This window comes from Berghia stephanieae, chromosome 6 (genome assembly GCF_034508935.2).
Source record: "Berghia stephanieae isolate SIO BIC M18660-M18661 chromosome 6, UCSD_Bste_1.3, whole genome shotgun sequence".
NCBI lineage: Eukaryota > Metazoa > Mollusca > Gastropoda > Nudibranchia > Aeolidiidae > Berghia > Berghia stephanieae.
In genome coordinates, this window is record NC_088365.1 from 23,984,094 (window position 1) to 24,005,069 (window position 20,976).

Sequence of the window (20,976 nt, forward strand, 5' to 3'; positions counted from 1 at the left end):
CCGTCGGGCTTTCTAATTCTCACGCATCCAGATGCGGCCTCGAAGAGGCTACTGGTTAAGAGCGCTCAACGCTCTATTCCACGGGGCAAACGGAAATTCTACACCCCTTGCTGGACAGCAGAGTCGGAAGAGCTGTACCGAGAGTCAGCCGATAGACTACTTCAGTCTCTGGCAGAGGGAAGGAAGCAACGGTGGCAGGAGACCGTGGAAAGTCTCGACTTTGCACACTCCAGCCGCCACGCTTGGCGTTTGATAAAGAAATTGGACCCAGATCGGAATTACGCGAAAGCTGCACCGGAATGCGAGGCAGACACAATTGCCAAGAACATTAAGAACCGTAGTAAGCGGGTCCCTAATCAGGCTTTTGAGCGCGGAGTCCGCAAGGCGTACCGTACGATTTTGGACTCGCTACCTGCGGAGGCCCCGTTCAGTCCCCGAGAAGTGGGTGCAGCCATTAGCGAAGTGAAGAACGGCAAAGCAGCAGGGATAGATGGTGTATATCCCGATATGGTGACGCATCTGGGCCCCAGGGCAAGGGCCTGGCTAGCAGAGGCAATGTCCGTCGTCCTTGCAAAAGGAAAGCTTCCACAAGTGTGGAAGCATGCAAAGATAGTTGCCATCCTGAAGCCAGGAAAACCGGCGAAGGAGCCAGACAGTTACAACCCCATATCGCTGCTGAGCTGTCTTTACAAATTGTTGGAGCGTGTTCTATTAAAGCGATGGGGGCCGGTCCTAGACGCTGCCCCGCCACCCGAGCAGGCAGGCTTCAGGGAAGGGAGGTGCACCACGGAGCAGGTCATTGCCCTTACAGAGCATATTGAGCACGGGTTCGAGAGAAAACAGCAAACAGGTGCTGTCTTTATAGACCTATCAGCGGCGTACGATACGGTCTGGTGCGATGGGTTGATGCTCAAACTTGCTAAAATCATAAGGTGCAAAAAGGCCTTGAAGTTGTTCTCTTCGATCTTAGGGGAAAGGCAATTCCACGTCGCGCTGGGAGACGTTACGAGCAAAGTAAGGAAACTGAAGAATGGGGTCCCTCAGGGGTCGGTACTTGCGCCAATGTTGTTTAATGTTTACATTAGCGATATGCCGAACACTTCCTCCCTGAGGCTGGGATACGCAGACGACTGGGCACTCGTTACTCAGAGTAAAGTGTGGACCCGTCTCTAGAGCGTACTCAGCGAGGACGTCACCAGACTCAAATCCTACTTTGACAAGTGGTACCTGAAGATGAACACTTCAAAAACCTCGGCCACTGCATTTCACTTATGCAGTGGCTGGCACACCCGCAAACTGAATGTCCTAGTCGAGGACCAGGCACTCCCATATGAGCCGCATCCAAAATATTTAGGGGTGACGTTGGATCGCAGCCTTACCTATCGGGTGCATCTCGAAGGGGTTGCCCGGAAGATAGAGAAGCGGAATAGTCTTCTGAGGAAGCTGGCGGGATCGACTTGGGGCGCTAGCCAAGCGCTCCTGAGAACGTCCGCCCTGGCACTATGCTATTCCACCGCGGAGTATTGCGCTCCAGCGTGGGGTAGAAGCAGAAACGTTGAGAAGGTGGATGTAAAACTTCGCAAGTCGATGCACATAGTGTCAGGAACGCTAGCAACAACCCCTAGAGAATGGGGCCCGATAATGGCAGCGATCCAGCCCCCGATGTCCGGAGGGAGACGATTACGGGAAACTGGCTGAGTAAGATCAAAGAGAGAGGGAATGGGGATACCCCTCTGAAGCGCATAATGGACGGTGCCCCGTTTTGAGCCGAAATAAGTCCGGCAACCCTTGTACGCAGAATCCCTGACTACGGACAGAGCTGCACATACGAGATGGAAGTCGGTTTGGACGAATTCAATCCCTCGTGGGGGCGGGGACCTACACTCCTCTAAGCTTAGTGAGAAGCTGCCAGGCTTTGATACCAGTAAGAGGAGACACTGGGTAGCTGCAAATCGGCTTCGGTCGAGGAGCTGCCTAACGGCAAGTGCGTTACATCGGTGGGGTCTAACTTCATGTCCAATATGTCCACGCTGTGGGCAAGAACCCGAGACGGCAGAGCATCTAGTCAAAAGGTGTGTTGTGACGATGCTACCAGGCGGGTTTGCGACGGTGCACGAATGCAGACCGGACTTTGCTGATTGGGTCGATCGTCATAACATAATAGTGTGAACCATAAGAGGCTGCTGCCTCGAAGATGGTTTGGATGACGCGGCGAAGTTTTACCGATGCTCCAGCCGAGCCGAGTGCGTTGTCTATAAATGTGTGGCTTACAGTGTCAAATGCTGCCATATAGTCGATGAAGGTAACGACAGCTGGTTTGGACTCGTTGATGAGCATGTCAATTGTCCACTTCAGGATACATATATCATAACTGGTTCCTCTTGCTTGTCGGAAACCGGCCTGGCTGTCTGGTAAGCTTGATTCTATGTTCAAACGCTTTGCAATTACAGCAGATAACAGTTTGTAGGCGTGACAGAGTAGGCAAATTGCACGGTAGTTTTAGAAGTCATCTCTGTCCTTCTTTTTATAAAGCATAATGAACACACCTTTGACGATATCTCGAGGAACCTCCTCAGTGTCCCAGATGAGCTTGACTATGCGGAACCGTTCTGCTGACGCGGTTGGGGAGTACTATTGGTAAGCTGTCGTGACCTGATGCTTTCCCGTCGCTCAGCCCGTTGATGCAGGTTTGAAGTTCTTGATCTGTCAGGTGGTCTTCAGGGCCTGTAGTTTCTCGTTGTGATGATATCTCGATATTTGGCTGTGCAAATATGTTGCTAAGGAAGGTTTTTCATTCAGAGAGGAGTTTTTCCGAGCAGACTATTGGTTCACCATCAAGGTCCTTCGATGGCATTGGGGATGTTTGGTTTGGTTTTCCGCCAAGTACATTGACGAGTCGATTGATTGCTCTGGAGTTACCCACCATTTCTGCTGCCACATCGTCTAGAATTCTGCCGATATAGGCTCTGTAGTCATCGCGACTGGAATTGGAGATGGCTTTGTTGGTCGCTCTCTGTTCAGCTGATGACATTTTATTAACGTTTTTAGAGCGTTCATCTATTAGTCTTTTTGTTTCAGTGCCTACTTCCCTCTTTCTGAGAGTTGATGGCTTTCGGTGTGGCACACATGTTTTGACGGCGTTTGTTAGGACATTTTGGAGGTTTGAAAGTGATTCTGCAGGACTGGTTTTGTTAAACACGTGTTGCTGGATGTTATCTTTTATGTATTGTTCGTAGTCCTGGCGTATATGAATCGAGTCTTTTAAGGCCTGAAATTCATGTGGTTATGATGAATTTGATTTGTCACTTTTGGTTTTTGCCTTTAATGTGCACACTATACCCATGATCGTAGTGCCTTCCCCAGCGTTGTATGGATATGCCCCAGCATACCTTGCAGTCTTTTATTGGAGATGACCATCTGCTCGAAATCATGACATAGTCGATTTGTGATGGTTTAAACTGGGGCTCCTTAGCAAGGTAAGTTGCGTTGTTTTTGCGTCTATGGGGTTGGAAAAATGTTGATATAGATGCAAACTTAGATTGTCGCATACGTTCAATTACATCTTTGCCTAGTTTATTTGAGTGGTTATGGACACTCCATCTGCCAATCAATTTATCAGTGTTCCTACCCAATTTACTGTTAAAGTCTCCTAGAACTATGACACAGTCATGAGGTTTTGCTTTCGTAATCACTGATTTTAGTTGTTTGAGGGTGTCAGACTAGAAGGGTCATTCCTTTCGATGTTGGTGTGGGATGTATACCCCGATAACAAGGAGGTAACCATGAACTTTTATAGTTTGGTTAATACAGTTTAGTGAGAATTACTCATAAATATGGATGGCAAAAAAAACAATAACAAAGACGTGAGTGACGTGAACTTCGGTTTATCTTTAACGAGGGCTTCGAGCCGCCTAAAAAATAACGTCAAATGCAAAATACAAGACGATGACCACAGAAGGCAGCAAATCGTGAGTTGTATTCAGTTCAACAACCGGGATCACTATATTTACTTTGGCGGACCCTCCAGAGACGACACATGGTACATGGCACACGGCACACGGCACACGGTAGTCGACACGCAACGTGCCAAGGGCTTTGAATGCTCCCCATAGGATCCACGGCTTCGACGACAGGGCATTTATTTGGACGTGGAACGATGAAGTAGTGGTAGTAGTAATAATAGTAGTAATAGTAGTAGTAGTAATAGTAGTAGTAGTAATAGTAGTAGTAGTAGTAGTAGTAGTAGTAGTAGTAGTGTAGTAGTAGTAGTAGTAGTAGTAGTAGTAGTAGTAGTAGTAGTAGTAGTAATAGTAGTAATAGTAGTAGTCATAGTAGTAGTAGTAGTAGTAGTAGTAGTAGTAGTAGTAGTAGTAGTAGTAGTAATAGTAGTAGTAGTAGTAGTAGTAGTAGTAGTAGTTGTTGTTGTTGTTGTAGTAGTAGTCGTAGTAGTCGTAGTAGTAGTAGTAGTAGTAATAGTAGTAATAGTAGTAGTAGTAGTAGTAGTAGTAGTAGTAGTAGTAGTAGTAGTAGTAGTAGTAGTAGTAGTAGTAGTAGTAGTAGTAGTAGTAGTAGTTAGTATAGTAGTAGTAGTAGTAGTAGTAGTAATAGTAGTAGTAGTAGTAGTAGTTGTAGTAGTAGTAGTAGTAGTAGTAGTAGTAGTAGTAGTAGTGTAGTAGTAGTGTATAGTAGTAGTAGTAGTAGTAGTAGTAGTAGTAGTAGTAGTAGTAGTAGTATAGTAGTAGTAGTAGTAGTAGTAGTAGTAGTATAGTAGTAGTTAGTTAGTAGTAGTAGTAGTAGTAGTAGTAGTAGTAGTAGTAGTAGTAGTAGTAGTAGTATAGTAGTAGTAGTAGTGTAGTAGTAGTAGTAGTAGTAGTATAGTAGTAGTAGTAGTAGATAGTAGTAGTAGTAATAGTAGTAGTAATAGTAGTATAGTAGTAGTAGTAGTAGTAGTAGTAGTAATAGTAGTAGTAGTAGTAGTAGTAGTTGTTGTTGTAGTAGTAGTCGTAGTAGTAGTAGTAGTAGTAGTAGTAGTAGTAGTAGTAGTAGTAGTAGTAGTAGTAGTAGTAGTAGTAGTAGTAGTAGTAACAGCACGAACAGTACTAGCAGTAGAACAAGTAGCAGCAGTGGAGTTTTAGCCTGTACCCAAATTCAACCTCATTGAGTTTTTCTTAACTCTCAACTCATTTGAATTCAACGGCTGATTTTTTTCATTAGTTCTCGGGAGTGACCATGGGCACCAAAGTGCGTCCACCGGATGCCAGTTTGTTCATGGGTCACTCGAGCATGGTTTTTTCTCCCAATACGACGGCCACAACGCAGAATTTTTCAACGATATATCGACGATTGTATCGGCATCAGCAAAATGACTAAACCTCCAGCTCAACCATTTCATCATTGCCCTTAATATCATCCATCCAGCAACCGATGTGACCCCTTGTCTCAAAACGGAATGATTAAGTTGCAGAAAATTGAATTATCAGACTTAAGTTGAGTTTATATGTTTTATTGAGGAGAATGAATATCATATTTTAGAATGCTAAATAACAATAATTCACATTTTTTGCCAGTTTAACTAGAATTTGGCTTTATGGAATCTGGTCCAACCCGACCTAATACCGATTTGAGACGTTGGGTCACAATTGTTTCAATCTTTTGGCAAAGTTGGCATTTTCAATGTTAAGAGGTTTATATGCTTTCTTTTTTTGTTTAGTACATATTGGATGTGAATTGGTTTGAAAGGGACACAGTTTGATTCGATACTAAATGTCTCTTAGTTATTTTTTCAATGAACAAAAATTACAGTTAGGTAGGGTCTAGTGCAATCTAAGCCATTACGTCAATATGATTCAACAGTCACGACGCCACTTCCCTCGTAATGGCGCATAGTAACTTAATAACTGGTTCTAAACTATCAGAACAATGGCGGACGCCCTCATCAAATACTTCTCCGACGAGTATAAAAGTGTATCCAGAGGTGAAAAACATTAGAAATCTGATCATGTTTTGGCTTTTATACTTTCTGATCACATGAATCGTGAAAATATCCTAGTCACCATGAAGAACTAAAAGTACCGATTTTCTTTGTTTAGAACCAAGCTGCTCGTTGCTGGGCGGACCTGACATCAGACTATTGAATCCAATTACAACAAAATTTATCCGACTGTTCAAAATACGAGCCAAAGAGTGTGATCCTGAATTTCGGAACGGACTACAACAAAACATTTCAATTCTGTCTCCATTTAAGGCCAAACTACCATTGGAAACGGTATAGAACTAACTTGATGCTCTCTCGATTTGAGGCCAAACACGGTATAGAACTAGAAAATTACAATGTGGACGATTATAAGCCAAACTACACTTGGACACGGTATAGAACTAACAAGACATTTGATACTGTCTCCATTTGAGGTCAAACTGTCTCCATTTGAGGTCAAACTGTCTCCATTTGAGGTCAACTGTCTCCATTTGAGGCCAAACTACACTTGGACACGGTAGAGAACTAACAAGACATTTGATACTGTCTCCATTTGAGGTCAAACTGTCTCCATTTGAGGCCAAACTAAACTTGGACACGGTATAGAACTAACAAAAACATTTGATACTGTCTCCATTTGAGGTCAAACTGTCTCCATTTGAGGTCAAACTGTCTCCATTTGAGGCCAAACTACACTTGGACACGGCATAGAACTAACAAGACATTTGATACTGTCTCCATTTGAGGTCAAACTGTCTCAATTTGAGGTCAAACTACACTTGGATACGTTATAGAACTAACAAGACATTTAATACTGTCTCTATTTGAGGTCAAACTGTCTCCATTTGAGGTCAAACTGTCTCCATTTGAGGCCAAACTACACTTGGACACGGTATAGAACTAACAAGAAATTTGATGCTGTCTCCATTTGAGGTCAAACTGTCTCCATTTGAGGCCAAACTGTCTCCATTTGAAGTCAAACTACAGTTAGACACGGTACAGAACTAACACATTTCAATAATTACCCCTTCAATCATAATTTCTTGACACGGAAGTTACACATTGAATTGTTCAAATCAAGTTGATACACCCTGATCAAAGATACATTTTCTTTACGAACTTTTTAAATCATGCAAATCAACATGAAAACAACACATTCATTGTCTTTTTCTTTTGTAATCAATCTTTTTTAGAATGTTGACAAGAATTCCGTCCTTCAATATTGGACGATTAAAATGACCCTTATCTTATCAAAACTTCTTAAATCTGGGACCGTGACACAGTCCCAGGTTTGAGAGTTTTAGACAATATAACAATCATTTGGATCGATCTATATTTGAAGGATGACATTCCTGATCATTTTTTAAATATTATTATTGGGGGGGGGTGGATTTTTAATCAAACACTTACATGTAAATTGATAAACAGTATGATTACTTAACGAAGGCTGGGCTCGGAACGCAAAGGTTTGAGAATTTCACGTAACTTTGTTTTGCAATGTCAGCACTGAACAAAATTTTATGATCCACTCAGTGGTGATTTGACTCGTGAGAGATTAGATAGATTGTATTTTCAGAGACTACGCGAGCAGCTCAAAGGCAAGTTCGATGGGTGAGTTGAATGGCCAGACAAAATCTAGCTATTATCGCATTCTGCGGCTGGCGCTTCGCGTTGCACAATCGTGCAATCGTTGATCGATGCAAATGAATGCTTGTGCAATGCGATACGTCAGCAAAGCTATCTTACGTTACGCCGGTTGGTCATTTTTATTATATCGATTGTTTATTTTTAGCTATCGGTTTATTGATTAAAACAGAAATATATGATTAGAATCAATCATTGCATGCAGACTTTGTAGAACCCGTTGACCTGCCAAACATGCGCAGAAAAAACACTCTAAATTTTTTTTTTGCCTGAAGACTCGTGTTGTTTCAAATATCGATCGATTGAAATATCCTCATCTTGTTAAAAACTCTCAAACAATAGACTTCACTCTCTCCTAGCCGGTTATTTTCAGGGTTATTCCAGAAATGTCAAGCAGACATAGACATTGATTTTTAAAAACTCAACCTCAAAAGCAATAAGAAAACACTGTACGCAATTTATTCAACAATAAAAGCTTTCCTAAATGCATTAAGTTCTTGTAGTTTTAAAAGAGATTAACCTACTTATTTTGTTTTGAGCAAAACAAATCTGATTATGAAAAAATGTTCATTGTATATATACTCGTAGTATTAATGTATCGATTTTCCTGTAGCTGATTCATTCATTCATTTATCCCATGATCTGATGATCATCGGAGGGATACATGAGATGCAGCTATCACCACTTTCCGCCATTCTCCTCTATTGTTAGCCTTAACCAAGAGTTCTTCCATCTTCATTCCTTTCCATTCCTTGATATTGTCCATCCAAACGTTCCTTTTTCTTCCTCATCTTCTTCCTCTTTCAAGGGTACCCTCCATCACCATACTGCACAAATGTCTCACATTGTGGCCAAACCATGACATTTTCCTACTTCTAGATGTGGTGATGAGGGGTTTCTGTCGTCCTGCACGATCTTGCACCCCTTCCAGTACATCTTTATTTGTTCTGTGTTCTGTATACGGCACCCGCAGGATTTTTAAATAACTGTTCATCTCAAAAGCAGAGATTCATGCGCTCTAATTCCGCAGTTAATGTCCATGACTCGCAGCCGTATAGTAAGATGGAAAGTACCAGTGAATTGTAGAGTTTAAGGGGGGGGGCGACACTAAAGGGTCATGTTTTTTTTATTTGATGAAATATCCTAAACTTCTATGCACAGTCATAATATATATGTTTGGGAAGGATGATTGCATATAATTTTTCTCGGCAAAAGTTGCCCGTTGCTATGGAAACGACGCCATGTTGGATAATAAACAACAAATGTTAAAAAGTCAAAGGCTTAGAGGTAGAAAAAAGGAAAATAAAGAGGCTCTAGAACCCCGATTTTAAATTTTTTAATTAGAAACTGTAAAAATTAAGTTTAAAGTTATTACTCGATTATTCCCCTTGAAAAAAAGTTACATAATTTTAAATGACTCAAAAAAAATTTTCTTTTCAAAAATCCGGCTCCTAGAGGACCTGAGTATTTGTATGACACTCATTTGTAGAAAGTTTGAAGAAGATTGGTTGAAAACTGAGGGAGGAGATAGGTTTTTAGTGACGAAAATTGCAGTTTTGAGAAAAACGCATTTAAAAGTCAAAGTAGACGAGTTTAGGGAAAAACTCTCCTCTCGCTCTCTGATTGGATTGTGACCACATGACATAATTAAGAACAAAGTAATTGATTGTTGAAGATAGAGGAGAGTTTTTACTTTTCATTGCTATGTTTTTGCCTTACTTAGTTATAAAGACTATTTGATATTCTTTCATGAAATCAGTCCACTGAAACTAAAAATGGGCAGGATTTAACCATACTTTACCGATGTTCCATGTCGGACACGACGTTGGAGATCATGGTTCGCCAGCTCTCTCTCTCATCTGCGAGTTTCGCACATTGATTTATAGGGCTTCCTACGTACGCTGCGACATTTCCAAGCCAGCTTGTCCCGTACTATGGGCCACAAAATACGTTATTTTGAGTCCCAAAAAAATGAAGATGAAGTTCTCATGCAATTATTGATGCAGACAAATGGTCACATGACAACATTCCACCAAAATCTAATTTTAGCAAACTGGGTCAAAATTCATCATTTTTAGTGTCACTCCCCCCCCCCCTTAATTGTTATTTCGAAATTGACAGAACTTTTCTATATTTTTGTCAGTCTCGTTAGTGATGCTGATGGCATTCCTATTCTAGCCTTAATATCAGTTGTACTGGTACCGTCCTGAATTAGCAGAACATCCAAGTAATTAAATTTGACACTTCCTCGAATTTTTCATTATCGATTGGAATTTCTGCATGTCCATCATTTCTGCTGTTTAGCAGTATCTGAGACTTTTCTGTACTTATTTCCATGCCGTATTGCATTGCTTTATGTGCAAGTGAGTTAGTTATATCTTGTAGTTTTGTTTGCTTTCAGCTATGAGGTCTATGTCGTCAACAAAACGCAAATTACACAATTTTCGTCCTCCAATTGATACAGAGGTTTTGTGATTTTCGAGAGCTTCACTCATAGTTTTCTCTAGGAAGACGTTGAAAAGAATTGGGGAGAGTATGCAGCCTTGTCGGACGCCCACATTTGTCCGGAAGAACTCACCATATATGCTATCAAATGCTTTCCGGAGGTCTATCAAATTGTGAAATTGTTCGTTCTGGTGTTGAAGGAATTTCTCTGTCAGAATTCCGTTATTGAAGACTTCTTGTACTGTGCTCTTTCCAGCTCGAAAACCAGCTTGCTCTTCTGCCAGGATATCTTCGTTTTTTGTTTCATTCTGTTTAGTATTATCCGCAGAAGTGTTTTACTTGAGTGGCTAATGAGATGTATGGTCCTATAGTTACTGCACTTTTTCAAATCTCCTCTTTGGGAGAGGGAGTATCAAGGATTGTGTTCAGTCTTTTGGCCGCCTTGTCTCGTTCATTATCTTTTGGCAAAGAATTGTCATTGCCTCCACTGTCTCCTCTCCACCATTTTTAAAAAGTTCTACTGGAATGTTATATATTCCAGGGGTTTGTGGGTGATCCGGAGGTCTCTACTTTGATCCCAAATATATAGACAATAGGCCTATTGTCGACCGAACCGAAGAGATGGAAACTCATCGAAATGATCGTCTCGACAGAATAATGTGAGTGTTTTTACACACACACACACACACACATATATATATATATATATATATATAAAATATATATATATATATTATATATATATATATATATATATATATATATATATATATATATATACAATATTCATTTTGTCTGCTGTTTGGGTAATTTTAAAAAAATACGTTTATTGATATTTTATTTTATTTACTTCGTTCTATTATGGGCATTCCTATTACTATTATTTTCGTATTCTTAAAAAAAAGCGTCTGTGAACAATCACTATTGATTAAATACTGGCCTCTTAACAAAAAAAAGACCGTATTTGCAAAAATATGCGAAATTCCATTTTATACATAATGTTGACACTTCGCATTTTAAATACATTTTTAGATATTTTAAATAATATATATTTTTTTCGTCCGCTTCATTTGTGTTTCAACCACAACAGGTACTGAGTCAGCAGTCTTGAAAGTCTGTCCTGGTTCGTAATATTTGAGCCGAATGAATTATCTATCTCCGTCTGGATAGTTATGAAGACAAGCATCGTGAATAGCAAACTCTTTCATTGGACACTACAAGTTGCTGTTTTAAATTATTTTTTTTCGGTGTTAAAACAAGTACCTGTCCTTGCCGGACTTCCTTCTCATAGAGGGTGGGATGACATGGTCTTCCACAATTCTCTTTCTAGCGCCATCTCTGAGCAGTCCTTCATCTTGTTCCCAGTCATTTCTTTTATTTATATTTCCCAACCAGCTCTTTCATAGTCCCCTCTCTCTTTTCCCATTAATCTTTCCTTCAAGTATTGACATTGGACACAGTTGTGGCGCCGTATATGGCCATATTACGCCAACTTTCTGTGCTTTACAGTCACCAGAAATTCTTTGTTCTTATAATATTTGGTCCATTCAATACCGATCTGTTTATTTTTTTCTCTTTCCATGACAGGTAACAAAAATGACCTTTTGTGAATCTACACTGACAATTTCATTTCCACTTTCTTTAGTTATTATGAGCGATTATGTATTTTTCGTCACTATTCCTACCATTTAAAGATTTTTTAAAAATGAAATCTCATCTGTGTGCAAAATTTGTATCCTTCATTCCCTATTTCTGTCATAGATAGTTATATTAGTGGTTTTAAATATTGATATGTTGTAGAGGCTGTATAACTGACGATTACGTACCGTTGTTTTTATAATCCAAATACACACTTTTCAACGATAACATGGATGACGGTTATGGCCAATGTTCACGCTCTTAGTGGGCGATCAAAAGCATATTATGGATTAGGAGCTTTCCACCTTAATGATTAAAGGGCTGAACTCCTAGCTTTTGTGGTGATCGTGTCATTGTTCCCTTGTGTAACCAAGAGTTATCACATATGACACTTTGCACACCGACATATACTCTTTTGAACATTTTCTCAAATTGATAGTTATATAATAATATAGTACAATGACATGCAAATGTTTTATATTAAAATAAGGAAAACGCGTATCAGTTAGCAAAAAGTAATTTACTAATTCCACACACACAAACACACACACACAGAGACATACACATACACTGACCGAACGTGTGTTTTCTTTATAATATGTTCGTTGCAAAACATCAACTTTTAATATCATATTATTAATTATCGAAAACTTTCCACACAAACAGACCTAAAACTCTGACAACAATATTATAATTAACGGTCCTTAGAAAAGGTTCAGGATGAGAGATGAGAGAAGATAGATTTAAATGGTTCGGACATGTAAAGAGATGAGAGAGGGAGTAATTGGAAGGAAAGTATTGGACTTACAAATAGTGGGAAAGAGGAAAAATGGACGCCCAAAGACTAGATAGATGGTGGGATAAGGTAAAGGATTATATGAACGAACTGGTCCTGGAGGAAGATGATACTCTGAACCGAGATGCATGGGGATGTGGCATTCATTATGGCAACCCTTGTAAACGCGGGATGAGCTAAAAGAAGAAGAAAAAGTTCAGGATGAAGACTTTTCGACGAGTTGGGAGTAAACCGTGTGTAAACCGAGCTGTACTGACTATCCGGTCTGGGATCAAGACCAATTTCAATTATCATTGCGGGCTCATTTTCGCGTCACTGGTTACCGGTACTGTCTATTCGGTTCACCAGTGGAGGACATGTTTTCAGTAACTTTATGTGATACAAATCCATCGATAAAGCATAGTATTGCCATTCAAATGTTTCAAAATATATGATAATTGAATACTAAACTCACATCATAGTAGAAATTTCGAGTCTCGTGCAACATTCATTTTTTTAAAATAAAAAATTTAGCTTTTATATAGCGTAATCTATACTAAACGTGCTCAAAGTGCTTTACAAGGGGTTCCTGGCCGACAGCAACATTTAACATGTAGGACGGGACACGACGCCTGTTAGACGAAATTACAAATTTTCGGCCAGAGACAGCGCTGTTTACGACCAGGTACTCATTTTAGACCTGAGTACGGTGAGAGAATGTGAGTAAAGAGCCTTTTCCAAGGACTCAACTATGCGCCGAGCGAGGCTCGAACCCAGGACCTTCCGATCCGAACGCGAGTGTCATACCACTAGACCACATAGCCGCACATTACAGTTGTAAGGTACAACAAGCGAAGTCAGCATTCGTCTATAGATAGTATGCGCTTGGCTAAGAAGCTCATAACATTGCCATCCGGAAGTATAACGGACAACACACAAAACTGTGTGTATCCATGAACGTTTATAGTCAGGTTACTACAGTTCAGTGAGCATTACTCATAAACGCGGATGGCAAAAAACAATAACAAAGACCTGAGTGACGTCATCTTCGAATTATCTATTACCAACAGATTAGTTAAAGACACGTGGACTCTGCTCGTTTGCTTAGTTGTCCATCTTGCCACTCCATTTGATTTTTCCTCTCAGTCATTCTCTTGCTTTATCATAACAAAGTGAGTGCTACTCACTCGTTTTAATTGCTGAAACGATCATTAAACGAATGCGAATGTTTTATCTAGGAATTAAAATTTATTTCATAACTTTCATTTCATTTCTTTCATTTTCAACTATTACCAACACAGTGAGTTTCTTAATTATTGTTTTAGAACAGGGTTGGATGATCAGTTCTCACTAAATAGATATTTGAATAGTAATATAAACCTTTTAGGTAAACGTAGTTTTGTTTGCGGGTATCTTGCATGTGTTTGTTGTGAGTAAATTACAGAAATGTATAGCAATGACCGTGATATAATCATAACGGAAAGTCAGACAAAAACAGTACCGGGGTAAGTGATCGTGATATAATCATAACAGAGAGTCAGAAAAAAACAGTACCGGGGGTCAGTGATCGTGATATAATCATAACAGAGAGTCAGACAAAAACAGTACCGAGGGTCAGTGATCGTGATATAATAATAACAGAGAGTCAGACAAAAACAGTACCGGGGGTCAGTGACCGTGATATAATCATAACGGAGAGTCAGACAAAGACAGAGAAAATCTTAGCAAAACCCCATAGCCCCATAGTCATTTTCTGGAAAAAGCAAACATTACAGAAATTAGAAAAGAGACAAGATAATTCAGCAACACCTTCACAACAAGTAACGCGACAGACACAGAAGTAGCATGGAACTCTATCCACAAGCATCCATTCCGGATGATTGGCAAACACATTCCAACTAAACTTTCCTCCCGAAAATTTCATCAGCCTTGGATATCACACGATCTCAAAAGACTCTCTCTCTGAGAATACAAAGAGCATGGTCAAAAGTGATAAAAACTAAGAGCTCAGAAGATTGGCAGAAATATAATGACATCAAAAAGGAAATAAGGCAAAAGAGCAGAAAAGCCTACAGAGATTAAGTAAAAAGTCTAATTGACAAGAAGAGTAACAAAAACCTAAGGACATTTATTAAAAGTACGAAGTGTGACGCCATAACTCCTAGAGACCAGAATATCATATGTACTGATAGCAGAGAAAAGGCTTACATTCTTAACAATCAATTCTGCTCCGCCTTTACAACTGAACAAAACTATAGAACATCAAGACAAGAAACAACAAAACACCCAATTATGCCAGAGATGGATGTATCTTTCGAGGGCGTTGAAAATCTGCTAAATAATTTTAAAACAAAGTTATCCTCTCTCTCTCTCTCTCTTTCTCTCTCTCTCTCTCTCTCTCTCTCTCTCTATATATATATATATATATATATATATATATATCTTTCTCTCTCTCTCTCTCTCTCTCTCTCTCTCTCTCTCTCTCTATCTATCTATCTATCTATCTATCTATCTATCTATCTATATATCTATCTTTCTCCCTAGGTGTGTAATTACGTAACAACTATTCGCGCAAAACATTAAGCACGATTGATGACCCATGATTGTACATTAATGGATTTTAATGAACGCTTTCGTCAAAATGGAAATAATGGACAAAAAATATAGGAGTGTAATAATATAAAGAAATTGATTTTCTGAAATTTTCAGGGTAGGATTATTCAAATTCAAGATAACAAAAAATGCACGTTTTTACCAAGTAACACAAAATAATAATGCATCCTTTTCAAAAGGAAACTTGAGGGAAAAAAACAGGAGAAGGGGAAAAACGCGTTACAAAATTATCATAGCATTTTTTGAATGACAAAATAAGTTCTTTTTTTATTTGGACAGATTGGTGGAAATAAGTAGAACATAATTCTATCAATATGATCCACAGATGAAATAGGAGTCGAAGCTGTCACGTTACTGTATAATGAGCTTAAGTCTCAATGGGATATTAGCTTTAGGCAACCATGAGTTGTTATTTTTCAAACCTGTTGCTTTCCTATCTTGTGAAGACAACGCCCCTCAGTCGTCATATGAATACTACTCACCATGGTTAAATAAACCCATGGCAGACCGCCAAACGTCACTTGCTATCCTTCACACAATGCAGGGTTGATTGTGTGAAGTACGTTCGGGGCCGGAAGATAGCAAGGCATAGTACAGGCTACTTTACTGTGTAAGTCCGTAAACGGGTGACCAAATCAGAGTACAGAGAAGGCAAATCTGTTACTATATGTCCCAATAAAGTATAACACAGAGAAGACCGATACTGTGTTATACAGACCGGTACAGAATAAAACAAATATAACGCAGGAGACCAAACACGGTGTAGTAAAATATCAAAAGCTGGTCGGTTGGTGACGAATTTAAAAAGCGACATAATAATATGTCATAATATCACATATCAATAAAAGAGTGTGATAATAAAAAGGTACCCGTTAACAATTGAGTCGGTCAAGTCCCTATCCAGATCCAAAAGGATAGTGATAAGTCCTGTATGTACTAAAAATGTGAGAAGATTGCGGAGGTCCAAACCCGAGACGACAACAAGACAAGATTTGTTTGTGTGTACTGTATTGTCTTTATATGTTCCTAAACAGGTACGTTTTTGTTGTCAAACCTTTCATTTTAATTTTGACATTTTCTTTATCTTTTAAATAAACTTATAACTTAATTTAATGTGATTTGTTAATTGAAGTCCACGCAATTTTTCGGACTCTGTGCTAAAGGGTGTAAAAATGATAATTGAACAGAAGAGAGAATTGTGTTGTCAAGTGAAAAAGCCGGCAGAAAAGGGGATATTTTTTTATTGTAGTTTCGCGAAGGTATAATCACATTTAATCATCAGACTTGTTTAATAATTTAAAGCTACTAGTAAAAAGCCCGCAATTTCGCGGGGAAAGAACTATTTTCATTCGATATTGCAAGAATCATTTTCTCGATTAGCTTGATTACGATTAGATGCACATTTTAATCGATGTGCTTGTCGTCGCTGCCATGCTTTATTCGGCATTATTTTAGTTTATCAGTCAGTAGATATCAATATCAATAAGTCGCAAGTCTTTACCACGCTTTACTTGGGAGTGCTTTGCGCTACCTTCAATACTTCACAAATTAAAATGGCGGCCGAGAATCAAAACAATGGTCAAATTAGGAAATTTTAAACTTTCACAAATCTGTCAAGGTTTGTTCTAAAGTTTTTAAAACGCTTTTATATGATGACAAATTGGATAAATAAACGCCTGACAAAAGATCAACGGTGAAAATACAAATTGAATGAATACTGGGGATGTAGGAGCTTTCGGAATGTCTCCCCTTTACTTAACTTATGTGAGGTCACATGAAAATCTGAAGCGGACGCTAAATATCAAGTCCTGAATCTGTCTACTTTTGGTTTGTTCGGGCTAGAAGGTAGACAGAACCAATTGACAGTTTGCCGAAACGTTTAACTAAATATTTCCCAGGGCAATAATTATCACATTGATGGCATAAAAACGACAGTAATATCAGCAGTAATATTAGTTGATGTCGTTATCGGCGAAACTTATTTAAAATTTCTGTAAATCCGAATACCGTTATGTGATCAAGTGAATTATATTACTATGAATGCCACGATTTGCTGAAAAATGCCAATCTGACAGTTCCTAGCAAACACCCCCCCCCTTGCTCAGGAATTTCTCTACTTGATGGACACATCCCCCCTCCCCCTTTTTTTTTCTTCCACGCAACCACATTCCAAAACACACATACTCACACAAATATACACCACACACACACACACACACACACACACACACACGTACACACATAAACATACACGCAGTGAGAACACACTACTACATAACAACACTGATCACCGCTAAATCAACACAACGGAAGTAAGGACTCTACTGGACAGATAGAGTTGAGGGTGTGGCCAAGAGTGTGTTAGTGTCTACGGTAATTTTTTTATGATATCTGTTTGACTTAACGAACTTTCAAACTGACTTTAAATTATAAAAGGAAATCAAGTTATCTGTTTATCTAGAATCTGTAAAAAATACATTTCTATTTTTCAAATCTTTCCGTAGAGTTATGCGCCGTATCAATTTTTTTATTGACTCAAATAAGCACAATGTTCTCCACAATGCTATATTTTTTAAAGAAAGGATACTTTTGTGGGGACCTTTTGTAAAATAATTAGTCCGATTATAGTTGAAAATATCTTTATATTTAGATGTCATATAATCAGTGATAGAAGTGATGGGAAAAGCCAAATCTTTCAACATGATTGGTGACCCAGGATTGTACATTAATGGATTTTAATGAACGCTTTTGTCACAAGGGAAATCATAGACAAAAATATAGGAGTGTAATAATAGCAATTATGTATTGTTCAAAATAAATATGATGATAACAATTGTACAGAAAACGAAGCAAATTTATATCTTGGGAAAAACATTGTCACTCTAATGGGAGATAACGGTTCGTACCTTCACAGCCATACTCTGGGAGAAAAAAAAACATGCTTAGACATTTTGGACAGAAAACTCTTCCTTCAAACATTGATCTAATAAAATTACCCTCATCCTATTAAAAAGTCTGAAGCCTTGAACTTCCGTTACGTTTGTTGTGCTACTTTATTGAAATCCCAGGTTTGAGAGTTTTTGACAAGATGAGAGTGAATTAAATCGTGGGTTACATTTAATAGTGCACCCTGAGCATGTGTATTTCATAACACGAAGTTCTGTACTTTTTGTCCAAGGTACTTGTGTATAGGTTGCCTTTAGCTACATTCCGGTTGGTGTGGAACAAACGGAAACCTTTGAGCCACAGGTCTCGTAACAGTTTAAAAACCTGAATAGGGAAAATGAACAGAAATAACAAAAAATCACTGTAAATAATCTCCTTGTTCAGTCATGAAAGCATCAAAATACGAGGGGTGATCAAACATCAATCAACTATGAAAAAAAAAAGATTCGCATGATATTTTCATGGTAGGATTATCAAAATTCAAGATAACAAAAAATGCACGTTTTATTTACGGTTATGATCACCAAGTAACACAAAAAAATAATGCACTCTTTTCAAAAAGAAATTTGAGGAAAAGAAAGAGGAGAAGGCAAAATTCGCATACCATTTTTTGGAATTACAAAAGATGTTTTGTTTTGTTTTTTGACAGATTGGTGGAAATAAGTAGGACAGAATTCTATCAATATGAACCAAAGATGAAATAGGTGTCGAAGTGATGGGAACAACCAACCCCAAAAATAACAAAGAGGGGCGCCCTGGATCAAAGGTTTTGCTCATTGTCGTTTGGGATATGGAGGTTATCATTATGTCTTACCATCTTCCAAAGAACAAAACAATAAACGGAGTATACCCATGACTCGTTATATTTTTATCGTGAAATAACACATTACTCGCAGACTCGTTGTGTTATTGGACACGATAAAAATAACCCGTTTAATAAATACAAAGAGATGAAAAAAATCGTATGATAGAATATGAAAAAAGACATCAGTCTTGCCAACTGTGAAGATAAAAAAACCAACAACTCGAGTTTTCATTCACCAGGCCACTCCTCTATGCGATTCAGCCGACATGGTAATATTTTGAGCCTATTGCTTACATATGTCATATTATCATTTACCTGAAGCAGAAAATCCTTTCGCGGGTCTCCGTTGGATGTTTTCATGTGTATCTCCCAGGCAAGCTGCCTAACATCGTCCAGACTCCCTTCAGCTACCGCCTTCTTCAAAGATTCAAGCTCGGCTCCTTCCACGTCCATTTTTACCATGTCAACTCGACGCTTTGAGAGAGTATTGAATATTGTTTTAAAATTGAGAGCTTTTGGATTAAAAGTAATGCTCAATAATGAACAATAATTCTTTTTAAAATGCGGAATTAATAAACAGGAAACGTTTCGGGCTCAAATCACCTTTTCAGCCAATAAAAAAAGCAGTTGAAACATCTACTAGCAAGTAAAGCATTTCACCAAGCTGCTGGGCCCTGTACTAAGCCAACGGATTGTACAAACACTACGAGTGCCTTCATTTTATGTCTTTTCCCTCATTTTTGCGAAGTCAAATCTGTAACCATTTAACTGCCATTCTCCAGAAAGACGGGTGTTAAAACATTGGCCAGAAAAGTCGTCCTTCAAAATATCAATCGGTTTAAATGACAATCATCTTGGCAAAATCTCTACCCCCCCCCCCCCCCCCCCCCCCTTACACACACACCTTTTGGTGACGTAAAATGTTTAGGCTGAAATAGTGTCCAATTCATTCATTTTTAACCTTTTTAGAGTTTTACTCACTCTTTTCTAAAACCATTTCTGACCAGCATGTTCAAGGCAAAATTGCCGTAAAAATTCGTGTATTGTGTTATTTTTTTTACTGAGGGTGAGTGAAATTTCTTAGTTACCTTATTATATTTCTTTCTGCTCTTTAACTCACTATATCACGCTCACATCCATTATTGCTTCTTACTATTTCTATTCTTGAGAAGAAAAATTATCTATTTTGCATACTTTTGTAATTTGCATCAGCCGGCCCTATGATTGTATATCATTATTATTATTATGACTTTGACATGCAATTGCATCACATATTATAACAGTATAGTTATTTTATCTAGTTCTCGTGCACTCTTGAAAATCTTAATATACGCTCAATCGCCTCTAATCTTACGACATGCAGGCGCGAATTAATTTATTCACTTCATTCTATAATTAAAGATGTTTCTATATGGGCGCTAGTCTTATTTATTTTATTTTATAGCTATAAGTCCCGGTTTTGAGAGTTTATGCCAGGTTGAGAATCATTCAAATCAATCGATATTTGAAAGACGAGTTTTCTGGCCAAATTTTTAAATATATGTTGATTTTTCTTAGAGTGCGGCAGTACACATCTATACAGTCTACCTTAGTTTTATTTGCATTGACAGCCCATGCAGTTACGAAGACGATCACAGCGCTTTCCAAAACAGACCAGTGAGAAGATTACATAGTGTTCCATCTATATGAAAATCACGTAGTTTTCTCGTTTCATTCTTTTACATAATGTATTTTCAGTACAATCCATATGGCCATCCTTCTTCTTCTTCTTCTTCTTCCTCTTCTTCTTCTTCTTCTTCTTCTTCTTCTTCTTCTTCTTCTTCTTCTTCTTCTTCTTCTTCTTCTTCTTCTTCTTCTTCTTCTCCTTCCCCTTCTCCTTCTCCTTCTCCTTCTCCTTCTCCTCCTCCTCCTCCTCCTCCTCCTCCTCCTCCTTCTTCTTCTTCTTCTTCTTCTTCTTCTTCTTCTTCTTCTTCTTCTTCTTCTTTCTTCTTCTTCTTCTTCTTCTTCTTCTTCTCTCTTCCTCTCTTCTCTCTCCTCCTCCTCCTCCCCTCCTCCTCCTCCTCCTCCTCTCCTCCTCCTCTCTCTCCTCCTCCTTCGCTCCTCCTCCTCTTCCTCCTCCTCCTCCTCCTCCTCCTC

The 20,976-nt window shown here is 38.8% G+C and overlaps 2 protein-coding genes and 1 long non-coding RNA gene across 4 annotated transcripts in view; 1 reads left to right on the top strand and 2 right to left on the bottom strand.

The window, feature by feature from the left end:
• The window catches only part of LOC144974717 (uncharacterized), a 28,735-nt gene extending 21,322 nt beyond the window's left edge, over positions 1 to 7,413 (top strand). The window contains exon 3 of the long non-coding RNA XR_013645799.1: positions 6,090 to 7,413. This is a non-coding gene — a long non-coding RNA (uncharacterized LOC144974717). The remainder of the gene's footprint in view (positions 1 to 6,089) is intronic.
• LOC144974715 (putative methyltransferase-like protein 24) overlaps positions 1 to 7,747 on the bottom strand; it is a 47,259-nt gene extending 39,512 nt beyond the window's left edge. Inside the window, exon 1 of the mRNA XM_078917888.1 lies at positions 7,385 to 7,747. The gene's annotated coding sequence lies outside the window, so the exon portion shown is untranslated. The remainder of the gene's footprint in view (positions 1 to 7,384) is intronic.
• Positions 7,748 to 17,867: 10,120 nt separating this feature from the next.
• The window catches only part of LOC144974718 (putative methyltransferase-like protein 24), a 55,935-nt gene continuing 52,826 nt past the window's right edge, over positions 17,868 to 20,976 (bottom strand). For both annotated transcript variants that reach the window (XM_078917891.1, XM_078917892.1), the window contains exons 7-8: positions 19,156 to 19,314; positions 17,868 to 18,359 (exon numbers count right to left, since the gene is read on the bottom strand). In XM_078917891.1, the coding sequence (XP_078774017.1) occupies positions 18,207 to 18,359; positions 19,156 to 19,314 (312 nt within the window). In that variant the 3' untranslated portion in view covers positions 17,868 to 18,206. The remainder of the gene's footprint in view (positions 18,360 to 19,155; positions 19,315 to 20,976) is intronic.